The following is a 14765-nucleotide window of genomic DNA, read 5'->3' as shown; positions in this document are numbered from 1 at the left end:
AGTTTAGGCTAAAATGTCACCGTGCCAAAATGTCATCAAATTTGGTCTTATACAACTGAATTTCTTTAATGTACGACCATAAATTATTCATGCTGTATAATTGAGAACCATATCCCTTAAATCAACGAAAGAATATATTTAATTTCTTTTATATTCGTGCTTGTTTTTTATGCGTGTGCTAAATCCAGTTTTGTGGTTTTGAAACGACCCCTCGAGTCTGCGCGGATCTGGAGCCGGAAGTAAAACTTTCAAGGGAGATAATTACAAGAACTATCGAGAAGGAAGACTGAAAATGGCCTGAATGTTGACGACGGAAACGTGAAGCTCGAAATTACATAACAATGTACGTGCGATGGACTGCCAATGGTTTAAACAAACAATATAAGTAGAGTAATATTGAGTGTGTCAGAATTCCAGGGCAAAATAAACAACGAACAATGACGATGAGACGAAAGACATTTGGCGGGTTGTCACTACAGTTATTGTTGTCGTCTGTTTACCATGCAAGGAACCTAAGCAAGAATATTTATTGAACTGTTATAGTGGCCTTCATCCTGTTTCTTTGGCAATATAGGTGAACATACACATTTTCAATTATAGTAGGTCAGTTTAAGGGAAATGTAATTTATTAATTTGTAACTCACCGAACTGCGACCAAGTCTGTGATTTTATGCTGTTTACAGGAAGACAGTAAATATTTTGAAACTGATTCCAGTATTTATGGCAGAAGTTAATTTTTACTTGTGCTTCTTTGATTGATTTTGTATAAGTGAGTTGTTTTTCCAGATGATATATATTGCAGTGGTACTGAAAACTGTATTTATTATAGTCATTGGAAGTTACTATGCACAAAACAATGAAAACAATGCTGTTGTTTTAGTGACAGTCTTAGTGATCTCTGTTTCAAACTGATAGGTTTCTAAGATTTGATCATAAGTATGTGTTTTGAAGCTTTATTCTGATTATGTGTCCTTCCGTTATCTATGGGCATAAAAAATGAAAAATCAAATTATACTGTGAAATGTTTGTTTCATTTACAATATTATGATTGTGTCCAGTTATTGTCCACGAGTTTTGAGGTGGGATTTTCAATTACAATCGATTATGGATTTATTACTCAGCTCCAATTATCAATCTGTATATTGTGAGCGATAACCAGCACTACCAAGAAGTAACATCTTGAAAACTTTCACAAAATCACAATTAAGAATGACCAATCCAAAATATATGTCATTATGCCACTCATGCCATGTGTGAAAGAAGCACCTGCCCAGTAGTCCATGGCTACCTTCGATTATTTCGGGCAAGTGAAACAAAAATGTAGGTAGCCCAACTGACAAGTTTCGTTTTCTGTCAAGTGAGCTACTTTATGTAAACCTTCCTTCTCCATATACAGATGTATATGCATAAAATTTGTGTATCTATTAACAGTGAGCAAAATTTGAATTTTTCGCACACTCATAATAACTGGAGATGAAGAACTTATCAACAATAAAAATGTTTCAATTTCCCACAGGATATTGTTTATCATAGCAGATTCATTTTGGCTTAGTGAATACATTCCTAATTGTTTATAAACAGATATGGTGTATGAGGAAAAAGTTGCCTTCCTTAGTTTGACACATTTACCATATCAAGTTCATTGACACTATAACAATTTTATCTATCCCTGTTTGATGATAACTTAAGGTGGCGGTGGGGTAGCCTAGTGGTTAAAGCGTTCGCTCGTCACGCTGAAGGCCCGGGTTCGATTCCTCACATGGGTACAATGTGTGAAGCCCATTTCTGGTGTTCCCTGCCATGATATTGCTGGAATATCGCTAAAAGCGGCGTAAAACCATACTCACTCACTCATTGATGATAACTTGAAAGTCTTTAGATCGCCATTTATCCTCCAATATCCAGTATCACGGTCACTTTTTGAGGAAACTATAAACAGTCAATATGGAACAGAAATAATTGATATTAGAAGATGGTCTCCACTGGTCGTGTTCCACATTGACCTGGGGGATTCTTATGGACATACATTAAAAAAGGCAATGTCTCAAAATTGGAAATTCTCTCTCAAAATGTTATGGTTTACATCTTCTCGAAAAGAAGTCATGCATGTATCATTAAACTTAGCATAAGCCTCAAGGATGGAATACTGCATTGAAAAGGCATAAGTCAAAATATGAAGTAGGTTATGGTCAGCATTGAGCTTTCTGTGAGACATATCATTGTTAGTTTCTGAGGCATGGCATATTTGCATGCATCTTTTATGATCCCACTTCATGTTGGTGCCATGTCTGTCAATGTAGTCATCTCTGAGGTTATTGTGAAACATGATTGTGTCATTTATTGTCGCTTACTGTTGAACCTTTCCTTGTACAACCTTCAGACTAGAGTGATTTAGGGATCTTATGAAGTTTCCTGATTAATGTCCAGTGCCCTGCTCCACATTGCGATTGTAGTGCTACCGACTGTCGTAAAATCTATGTTAAAGTATGGGAGTTATCATCATCTTAAGGCTATGATAGCTTTGAGGAACGGGGCCGAGGACTGGGAGTAATGACTATAGACAGGCAATAATAAATATATGGTGGTACATTAGGAATTTCAGCTGTGAGTGAGTGAGTGAGTTGGGTTTTACGCCGCTTTTAGCAATATTCCAGTAATATCACAGCTGGGGAAACCAGAGATGGGCATCACACATTTTACCCATGTGGAGAATTGAACCCGATCTACTGCATGACGAGCTTAACGCTTACCACTTGGCTACCCCCAATGTCCCATGTCAGCTTTGAGGAAAATTTGATGAAAATTTGGCACTGTGCTGTAAAAGCTAATTTCATCTGAAATCATGTTAAAATAAACAACATTAATAACATTGGAAAGCCAACTGGACACCGGTACAGTGTGATATACAAATTTGCTTGCCCGACAGAAAAAAACCACTGGACTCAGACGTCGGGCAATGGGTTATTTCCACCCCTGGGATTAATAATGCTTTAGTGCTTAGAACATGTAGAAGTACATTATTACATTGAATGCAAAGTCAAAATTAAATTCTTAATTTCTTGTTACACTGTACAAAGCTGTTTAGCATTTTGGCAACCAGTTTCATGTTACCATAGTTACTCGAGCTAAATATTTTTTGTTTAATGTTGTTGCTTAAATATTACTGTTAATTAGGGAAGGTTTAAAGTCCAGAATGTTGTTACTTTAAGTTTTGTTATCTTGTCTTTCATTCGCAAGTGGTCACACTCTGAATGAATCTTTTCTCTTCCAGCTCATCAGTATGATAATATTGAAGACCTATGATGAAATACAAGGAAACGCTTTAACAGAAAGCAATGACAACTGTATACTGTTGGGGGAAAGCCAGTGCTGGTCAACTTGGCCTTGGCGCTATTGACCATGCCTCCGTGGACACCCCAACACAACTACATAGCCTTGAAAGGAAGGACATCTGTGATATCAGCTGTGGAGACAATCATACCCTTGTCGGCTTCACTGATGGGACAGCTCACTCCTGTGGTGATAATGATTATGGACAGCTTGGCCATGAAAAGTCACGAACAAAACTAGGTAATACAGTTCAGCCTCTTTCTGTTTCCCCATCTCAGAAATTATCCTATATGGTCTCATTCATGACCAACTCGTGTTATTCCGGGACAAGCCGAATAGCGACTCGTGCCCCTCTGGAAGGATTTCATATTGGTGCATGAACATCAGAACTACTTAAAACAGGAACGATCACTCTATTCTTGTTTGATTCCAATGGTACTTTAATATTACCGAAGGACTCATTCATTGTATTGCTGTTTATGTTTTTAAAGAATTAAACATTTTTGATACAACTAAAAGAAGGAGAAAAAACGTATTGGTTTGATAATCACAAATGGGATTTGTTTTATTAAATATGTATATAAAATTTATAAAAGCTACATTAAATCCCAAAGCATAAACTCAAAAATGACTTTAAAATATTTCTCAAACTGAACATTCGTGTAACCTTGCTGTCATACCCAAGTGGAATTTTAAATGAATTCGGTGAAAAATATATGAATGACCTCAGACTAAAATATTCCCAGAGATGTGAAATATATGCCCAATGTTAAAGATTAAAGTTGATTAGTTACATGCAGATATACTGTAAACGTACTTATTTTTTAGGTGTGGTGCAATTTTATGGAATTGACAGTTTAGACTACATCGCTGTCAATTATTCTCACAAGCAATTAGTAATTGCCGGAACTGCCAGCTGTCTCTTTGGCCGCCACTAATAGCAGTGAAAACAAACAGAGTGGCTAAACCTGTCAGGTGTATGCTTTGTGCTTACTCACAGGAAATCCTCTATTCAGCGATATGCCGAGTACACAGTAATCCGCGACTACTCCGAGTGATGAAAAACACATCAGTCTTATGTTCGAATTCTGGACGACTTGTAATTAACTTATACTGTATATGAAGCTCTTTGTGATTTCAAACAAGCCGGGTTGTTGTGAATGAGATGATTAGTGTTAGTTTTAATGATGTACTGGTGAATAAAATCTTAATGAATAAATAAAATACTGTTGTATTATTTCTTTCGAGTCATTTCACACGGTAATCTGTTTTGTATCAAACCATCTGTCATGTGACCAATTTCCATGGCGCCATATGTCTATTATTGTTTTGAATAGCATCAACTCAGAGCGATTTATAATTACATTTCCTAAAATTGTTGGAAGCGCATCGTGACAATCTCCATAGCAAGCCCGCAAGATCGTCAGAAATACCCTCAGTTGGACCCATGAGAGCCGTTATGTCAACAAACGCATGCGTGTATTTGAATCTCTCACCATCAATCGCATGATTCTTATAAAAAACAATGGCATAATGCCATAAACGATTTAAGTGCTTGGGATTATTTTTACCAAAGCACTGCAGTCATTTACGCGATGTTCTGATTGGTTTGTCGTATTTTCGCACATAACAAGCATCGATAGGGAGACAAGTCTTCTTGGCGGTAACGGAAAGAGGCGCAGTGGTGACAAATGATATAGTCTGCTACCCTGTATAATGACAACACATGATGTAGCAATACCTTGAGATCCTTGGACACAATACATACCATTATAGTATCAATACGTCACTGCAATTTCAGCTAGGCTGCTTAGTTCACACTGTAATCTTACACCAGGTCAAAAGTTTAAGGTGCTGCAGCTTGCTATAATGAGTTTTGCTCCTTGGGGAATGTAAGAATCAACCTAATTTCTGCTCATTGGTCTGTTGGATATAATTCAGTTTGTTGTAGTGGTGGGAATCGGTTGAAATTTCATAATCGATTATCGGTTACTATTGGATTGTCCCATCCGATCAATGATTGATTGTGTAATCGGTTACACTGATTAAGAATTAAATATTTTTTACAACTTGTGCAATTCCCAGGTAAACATTTGAACTCTGTTACAAATACTGCAATGCTGTATATTTGTCATTTTTTTAATTATGTGATAGTGTGAGCATTAAATGAAATATATCAGCTTTTGTGGTTGGTTCTGTGAAAAACGTGACTTGAGGGTGCATCTACAAGAACCTAGAAACTCCTGAATATAATATTTTTCATAAGTTTTAATTGTCATTTGAGGCGTGTACAAAATCACAAACAACCCAAGTCTACATTGATCAACAAAAAATCTGTACAAAAATAAATATTGACAGGCAACCAAGATATATACTACCCATCAAACGTTTAGACTCACTTAAAGCACTCACTATGTGTTATGTATATATCTATGGTTACATTGAAGATGAATTTCTCCCCTAACTTGGGGGAACCAACTGCAGACCTTATGCAGATGAATTGCTTGAGGATCATGCATCAAATTGCTGAAAAGCATGTGCAAGTATCATGCATGTGAACAGCTGCGTTTTGGTGTAAAGTTTTGTTAAGAATTCAACAATTTTCACTGAGTTTCATCATTTATTGAACTCATGACAATAATCATTTCAATGTTACGAATTTGTTTTACAATACATCAGTTCATGTGTAAACAGTACCTCTAAACAGTATGGAATATTTTACAAAATCTAGTTTAGAACAGTTGACGGAAGTAAGTGGCTACATTTACACAAGTGAGTCTAAACCTTTGATGGGTAGTATAGAAAAGATGACTGTTCAATTCACTCTTTTACAGATTCTCCACAATCACAACAAATCCTCACAATTTAAAAAAAAATTTGACCCACTATTTACACTAATGTACCGTATATTACCATAGATAAGCCGAATTTTGAGGACCCAAAATAGCAGTCTGTAGAAGGGGGTTGGCTTATCTATGGTTTACACTTTCGTCAAACTTTTGTTCAGGGGGTAAGAAAACGACATCGTATCACTTTGCATGAACAAACAGACAAGAGAAGATGACTTTGCCAGTAAAGACTTCAAATTTGCAATTAAACATCACTAGACAAGATTATTTACCTTTTCAGTTCTAATTTGTTTTGCTAGGCATATTATTACTATTATATGCAGGGATTACGATTACGGTGTATATTTGTCTTGTATGTAAAGCCGATAATTAGCAATCAGCTGTGCACACGCTTCCTGGCGATCTAGTTCAAACATACCCAATAATATAACAGGATGAATTCTGACGCAGTGAACATCTAAAACTATTATTTTACCAAGAGAAATATGTCCTATCATTGCGTAATTTTACTTTTGCTCTATAAATGTAAAATATGTATAATTAATAATAAGGTTATATGGACCCTCACGAACATGGTAAGCTGAAGTTGTTCGCACTTGGATTGAGGTGAAATACACATGCCAGTTTGTTGTGATCGCCAGCTGCAATAAATACGTCATTTTGCAAAACAAAATATATATGTGTATCCATTTTCTGTCAACTACACTTCATTTTGAGGCGTGAGTAGACACAATATGATTGTGATTTCTGTGAATAAGCAGATAGAAGTTATGATTATTGGTAACTGCCAGTTATGTTGTGGTCTGAGTTGGGTATTCATTACTGTTTTCGTAAGAATTATTAGCGACAATCGATTATGAAATTTTGCTATCGATTATCGCATCGGAAAAGGGTAACCAATCAATTATCGATTATAATCGATCATTGGAACACCATTAGTTTGTTGGGACTTAAATGTTGTTTGTCACACAAAAGCAGAAAATGTCATTAGCCATCATCACATTTGGTTTCCTTGTGTCCCAAACTTCCAAAACTGATTCAAAAGGTTGAGACTTTTATGATAACACTGTCTCCCCTTTGATTCATCAGATTATCATTACAATCTGTAAAGAAGTTGTTATGTCTAAAGGGGATGAAAAGGTTGTCAAAAGCGTATCCCCATTCTTTCTTGACAACGATGCATGAGACTCTACACACTCTTTAAAATAAAAGAACTTGTTATCCATAAAGTTTGTCTATATTATGATTACTATACTTTGAAAGAAATTCACTGTGTCAGTTGCCCTTTGTATACTATTTTTTACACCTGATATTTGGTAGTAATAACATTGAACATGTTGATAAGGTATTTTTATCTGCTTCCAGAGCAAATCAATACCTTACGGTCACAACATGTGATAAGAGTGAAGGCGGGATCATCACACAGTATGGTGCTGACATCTGCCCATGAGGTTTTCACTATGGGAGATAACTCTCAGGGACAGCTTGGAAGAGGGAAAATTTCAGATGAAATGGCCCGTATGCCAAAGTAAGTTTCTGTTGCTAGGAAGTCTGATCACTATATTTCATGTTCTAAGCTTTAGGTGTCACCATTCAGTGACACATCAGTAATTCAGAATGTTTCTTTGGTGAAAGGAATTGTGAATAATGATTCAAGATTGAAAACATGCACTCACATGGTTTTGTGTGGACCACCATCTTGTTCTCTAAACCATGTTTTGGTTTGGGTTTGTGATCAGACATCCTTATTCAAGGCTCAGTTTTGATAATGAAAAACAATAATAATTGGAGGAATGTGATTGACATTAGTAAGGAGGACATTTTCTTTGAGTGACATTTTTATATTCTTTCAATACGTTCAGGGTGTCTTTGACATTGACACCATTTGGAGTGGTAAGTGTTTCAGGTTAATTTGCATCCCTGGCGACAGTGGTGACTGTAGCTAAGATACCACTGACTGATCCACTCAATCTCCCACACCATCATCCACATGCCCCCCACATGCATCCACTCACTCATCACTCTACCCACTCATCACTCAATCTCCCACCCACTCATCCACTCCCACTCATCACTCTCACTCATCTCCCACTCATAGTACTCGACTCCCACCCACTCATGCACTCAATCTCCCACCCACTCAATCCCATCTACTCAATCTCCCACCCACTCATCTCCTCCCACCCACTCATCTACTCAATCTCTCACCCTCTCAGGCGGTGGGGTAGCCACTAATGGTTAAAGCGTTACTCTCATCCACCCACTCAGACCCAATCTTCTACTCAATCTCCCACCCACTCCCACCTCCTACTCATCATACTACTACAATGTGTGAAGCCCATTCCCACCTCCACTCTTCACTCATGTGCCCTCCACCATGATGTTGCTGGAATATTGCTAAAAGCCACTCATGGCCCCCACCCACTCATACTAATCTCCAAACTCCTACTCAACTCTCCCACCCACTCATCTACTCAGTCTCCCACCTCATCCACTCAATCTCTTGCCACCCATTCACTCATTGACTCATTCACTCTCCACCCACTCTCCCCACCCACTCATCTACTCAATCTCCCACCCACTCATGCACTCCAATCTCCCACCCACTCATGCACTTAATCTCCCACCCACTCATCTACTCAAACTCCCACCCACTCATCTATCTCCTCAATCCCCACCCACTCATGCACCAAACTCCCACCCACTCATCCACTCAATCTCCTACCCACTCATGCACTCAAACTCCCACCCACTCATCTACTCAATCTCCCACCCATTCATCCACATGCCCACCCACTCATCCACACAATCTCCCACCCACTCATCCACATGCCCACCTTCTCATTCTCTTGCCACCTACGTATTCACTTGCCATTGACTCATTCACTTACCCACCCACTCTTCTTGCACACCCACTCGTCCCACTTGCCCACTCTCATCCACATGTCCGCTAGTGGTGTTCCAATTATTTGAAATAATCAAGATTTGTCGCAGTAACCAAACAACCAAGCTTATCGATCACATTTTCTCATAATCTAACACAAACGATTATGGAGCTACTGTTTTAGTGTTTGAAACACTTGACCATGGAATATATCTTAGAAGTTGTCAGGGCCTGAAAATATGTTTAATTCTTAGAAAACTTTCTTGACTGAATATTTTTTAAGACCCAGGAAGTTTATGTTCATGATATATAAGTCATCACTTTAAAGTAGCAAGCTGCATCATTGTTCATTGGATGTGAAGTTTGCAAATGCAATTTGCACAGTTTCTAAGTAAACCAGAAAACCAGCAGAGAATATTGTTATACTTATCTGCAATAATAACCTGAATAGGAACATCTGAAAAATGATGCTAGCTAATTTATTTCGATGATTGCTCATTGCTAGCTATGAACCAGTCATCAATTGTGAGATTTCAAACCAATTCCCAACTCTAATGTCCACCCATTCATCCACTTGCCCCACTCTCTTATCCTGTTGTCCACTCTGTCATCCACTGCCCACTCTCTTATCCACTTGCCCTCTCTGTCATCCACTTGCCCGCTTCTGTCATCCAAGCTTGCCCACTCTCTTATCCACTTGTCCACTCTGTCATCCACTTGCCCACTCTGCCATCCACTTGCCCACTCTTCTTATCCACTTGTCCACATCCACTTGCCCACTCCATCCACTTGCCCTCTCTCTTATCCACTTGGCCACTCTGTCATCCACTTGCCCACTCTCTTATCCACTTGCCCCTCTCTTATCCACTTGCCCACTCTCTCATCCACTTGCCCACTCTCTCATCCACTTGCCCACTCTCTTATCCACTTGCCAACACATTCCTTGTCCACATCCACATGCCCACCCACTCCCCCTTAAATCCTCTCATCCACTTGCCCACTCTCTTATCCACTTGCCCACTCTCTCATCCACTTGCCTACTCTCTCATCCACTTGCCAACTCTCATCCACTTGCCCACTCTCTTATCCACTTGCCCACTCTCTCCATCCAATCCCACTCTCTTATCCACTTGCCAACACATTGTCTTGTCCACATCCACATGCCCACCCATTCCTCCCAAATCCTCTCATCCCTTTGCCAGTGGTCTGTAGTATCCACTCTGCCCGACTTTCATACCACTTGCGTTAAAATATGGTACTTGTTGGTCCACTGCCTTATCCACTTGCCCGCTTAATGGGTACAACAAGGACTGAGTCATCCTCTTGCCCAGTATAATGTGTCTATCCACTTCATGCCCACTCTCATCATCCCTCAGTGGGCTAGCCTCTCATCCACTCTTGCCCACTCTCTGGGCTAGTACAAGCAGCTCACATCCACTTGCACAACACATTGCCATATGTCCACATCCAAGCACAACGCCCAATTTCACCTCACCTCACCTCAAATCCTCTCATCCACTTGCCCTCACATCTGCTCATCCGCAGACCCACCCACACACTCTTTCACACTAAATTTGCAAACTCATCCACTCACCCCCTCATCCACTTCTTTGTCTCAGGCTGGTCAAGTCCTTGGCAATTCACAGTGTGGTGCAGATCTCCTGTGGAAACAACCACTGTCTGGTTCTCACAGCAGGTCAGTGACTATCTATAGAATTATGTAGGAGCACAGCTCAAGGCTGAGCATTTTTGTAAGAGGCATTTTCTCAGTTTCACTCAGTCCAGAGTGGAATCAGTGTGGTTACTGAGAGGCTAAAGTATTTGCTTGTCATGCTGATGACCAAGGGTCGTGTCAACCCTGTGGGCCCCATTTCTGATGTCTTTCCCTACTGTGATATTGACCAAAACCAAACTCACTTCACTATTCTGACAGAGCATGGAACTAGAGTGATTGCAGACTGATTACCCCCATTTTGTTCAACTTTTTTGCATGGAAGTTTCAAATTTGTCATTCTTTCTCAGAAGAGATCCTCCTTGGGGTACTTATAAGCATTAAAATGTCCATTTTAAAATCCTATGACAGTTGTAACTATATTTTATAATAAAATATTTTCAAAACAAAATACACGTTTTGTCTTGTTCGCTACCACCCTTCAGGGCCCCTCCCAAATCCCCAACAGCCAGCCAAGAGTAGGTAACTCTAACCATCAATCTTATACCTTACTTTTTCATGCTGTTGTTCTCTGAGTAGTGAATGCGTGTGTGTGTTTGTTCAATGAACTCCTCCTTCGATTCCCCATTGTTTCCGTAATGACATGGCTCCGTAGCTTGGCAACATGGCAGCGACGGTGGGCGTGGTTTGGCGTGCACGCCTTAGGATGAGACCAATTCAGCAGGCGCTAGTGCAGCTGTGGTCCCAGTCAGAGAGCTACGAGAGGCTTTTTGAGAGGCCAGAGTGGTTACTCCCTCACTTACGGTTGTGGACAGACGGGATCCTATCCAGAGGGGCTCCCCCTGGAGACCCTGAAACCATCATTCTCAATGCAGATAGATGCATCCCTCACAGGCTGGCTCGGTGTTCTGGGCAACCTCACAGTATCGGGCCTTTGGTCGGAAAACGAGGTGGGCCTGCACATCAATGTGTTAGAATTGAGAGCAGTCCGGTTGGTGTTCGAACGCTTAGCAGGTTCGAATCCGCGTGGTGCGTCTAGAGATGGACAACCAGACGGCGATGACCTACATCCTGAAGCAAGGCGGTATGGTGTCTCCGTCTCTCCGTCAGGAGGCGTGGCAGTTTCTGCTTTGGTGTGACCAGTTCGACATGGAGTGATGCCTGTTTATGTCTCAGGGTTAGATGCAGATACTGTTTCATGACGTATACTAGCCCCTCGTGTTTGCTTGATCGGGGGATATTGGGGATTGTCTCCCGGTTGTGCGGATGGTCGCTCCAGGTGGATGTGTTTGCTTCTGGAGTGACCGAACCAGATACCAGTGTTTTGCTCCTGGATTCTGGATCCAAAGGCGATTGCCTCCGGCCTTCCAACTTCGAATGGACTTACAGGGTACTGTGGGCCTTCCTGCCGATACCGCTGATTCCAAGGTGTATCGCAGCTTGCCACCCAGCCACTGCGACTGCTTGTGCTACTTGCACCTTTTGGTTGGCTGAATTAATTTTCAGGTTTTGGCTCAGCTTCCTGTACTATTACCCCCTTTCGACCAGACCTTCTATCTCAGAACAGAGCCCCACTCAATCCCAGCATTCAGTGGGTGGCCTGGCCACTGTCCATAATAAGCCTCCAAACGCGGCGGAAGTCCTGCACCAATTGCAGACACAATTCTGGCTTCCGCGGAAGGATTCACGCTCATTATGAGGATAGATGGACCTGCTATCGCGCACTGGTGTGTTGGCAGGGGATTCTTGATCCCTTTCTCTGTATTGGAGTTCTTACAGTCTCAGTTAAAAGCCTGTTTTGCGCTTCAACTATTAGGGGTTACACCACGGCTATTTCAGCATTTCATATACCTGTCGATGGGGCTTTCTTGGCACAGCTTATGCATCATTTTCTAGCCGATGTGAACAGAATCCGTCTGGCTGTCCGGCTGATTAGCCCCCCGTGGGACTTGTCAATTTGGTTGTTCAGTCCTATGTCTCACAACTGTTGGCTCTTTCCCTCCAGCTGTTGAGTTGGAAGGCAACTTGTCTTGTGGCAGTAACGTCTGGTACACAGGTCGGCAACATTCATGCAATGTCAGCGGATCCTGAGCTGACTGTCTCTTACAAGGACAGGGTCAGCATTGGCTTACCAGATTCGTACCATCCTGAGATTGACTGCGCCTTCCAAGTAACTTTGAACTATTGAACTTCCTTCTCTATCTCAGCCTCTATCGTCCGGTACCTCTCTTCGATGTGCTCACGTCTTAGATGTCCGTGACTCTCAAGGCTTATATCAAGGCTTATTTGGAGCTGACCGAGCACGTTCATTCATCATTACCAACTTGACAGATACTCGCACGAGAGTGCTCCGTTCTCAGCACAGATCTTAGCACTGGACAGAGTCGTAACTCTATAGCCGATTGAGATTACAGTCTTTTTACACTATTGGGTGACAGGTTATCTCACTTCCCTTGTTGGTAAAGGTATGGTGGTGCCTTTTATCCTGCACTTCAATGGCTTTCAGCGATTGCTCGTTTGTCACTCATTGAAATTATCTCAGTACACTTTGCTGGCTGGGCCAATAGTCTAGTGGGAAATTTTGATTGAGTCCCCAATACTGTACTCTTCTGAAACAATGAATGGGAGGCAGGGTTTTTGAGTCGCATATTAGCATATCAGCTTATAAGCTTGGCATTTGTTCATCCCTACCTTAAGCCATGCCCCTGCCTGATTGACATCAGCGGTCAGGTGACAGGGTATGTGTGTTTTTTCTATCTCTGTTAGATTGAAGAATTCCACTTGTAGTTGGGTTGGTTTGCCAGACAGAATGCGCTCGACTCTCTATCTTTGGGAGTCTGTCTTACGCTTATATTGTTATAAGTACCCCAAGTAGGATCTCTTCTGAAAAGAATCGAACAAACCTGCAAAGGTTACTGATTCTATGAAGAGAGTCCTCCTTGAATGCTGCCACCCACCTCCCAACATTCTGTCTGATTAATTTCAGCATGAAGAGTGAGTTACGTGGTTGATGGTTTGAGTTACCTACTCTGGGCTGTTAGGCCCCGAGGGGCCCTGTAGGGGTGGCCAAACAAGACAAAAATGAGTGTTTTGTTTTGTAAATATTTCATTATGAAATATAGTTACAACTGTCGTAGGATTATAAAATGAACATTATAATACTTATAAATACCCCAAGGAGGACTCTCTTGAAAGGATCAGTAACCTATGCAGGTTTTTTTTTATGTTTTTACGACAGAGATAATGTCAACAGGCTGAGATTGTAAAGTTTTCTGTTGTTCATATGGTCTTATAAATGCCCCAAGTGAAATCATCACCTGCCTTGTGTCAAACATAGTTCAAGTGTAATTGACCCACGTTTGTCGAGTTTTGTCCATAACCATAATAATTACGGTGATTGGAGTAGCCAAGTGGTTAACTCGTTAAGCTTGTTATGCTAAAGACCTGGGTTTGATTCCCCACATGGGTATAATGTGTGAAACCAATTGCCGGCATTGATATTGCTGGAATATTGCTGAAAGCAGCGTAAAACTAAACTCACCCATGATAATTCTTGTCTTTTAAATACATGTTTTGCACTTTCAGTCATTTAATGCTTCCAATCCTAAAACCTCTTATGAATATCAACTGAAATATGTTACTGTTTCATCTTTCACAGAGGGTCTTGTGGGAGCATGGGGTGCCAACAACTACGGCCAGTTAGGTCTTGGTAACAACACTGTCCATCGAGACACACCAGAATTTCTAACCTGTCTTAAGGGTATCCCTATCGCTCAGGTAGTTGCAGTCGGAAACCACAGTTTTGTCCTCTCTAAGTCTGGCACTATGTTTGGCTGGGGAAGAAACAGGTAAAGTCAACCTATCTCTCACTAAAGTAAGAGACATCTCAAGCTGTCTGTTGTGTCCCAATCCATCATTGCTTAAAATAGGTTAATGATTTAATCATTTATCTGATAATCTGGAGCTGTCACATATTTTGTGGTATCAGAAATTAATAAAACTTGAGAAATATTGTTGTAGTTTTCAGTTA

General features: G+C 40.7%; 1 protein-coding gene across 1 annotated transcript in view; it reads left to right on the top strand.

Moving 5' to 3' along the window:
• The first annotated feature begins 260 nt into the window (after positions 1-260).
• Positions 261-14765, top strand: part of LOC124284887 (probable E3 ubiquitin-protein ligase HERC4) — a 53849-nt gene continuing 39344 nt past the window's right edge. Inside the window, 5 exon segments of the mRNA XM_046721019.1 lie at positions 261-343; positions 3272-3570; positions 7545-7707; positions 10683-10759; positions 14394-14583. Of these exon segments, the coding sequence (XP_046576975.1) occupies positions 3336-3570; positions 7545-7707; positions 10683-10759; positions 14394-14583 (665 nt within the window). The 5' untranslated portion in view covers positions 261-343; positions 3272-3335.

This window comes from Haliotis rubra, unplaced genomic scaffold, assembly GCF_003918875.1.
Source record: "Haliotis rubra isolate DU_JTF1 unplaced genomic scaffold, ASM391887v1 Scf347, whole genome shotgun sequence".
In the NCBI taxonomy this organism is placed as follows: domain Eukaryota; kingdom Metazoa; phylum Mollusca; class Gastropoda; order Lepetellida; family Haliotidae; genus Haliotis; species Haliotis rubra.
The sequence above is the reverse complement of the archived record's forward strand: the minus strand, read 5'-3'. Positions and strand labels throughout refer to the sequence as shown.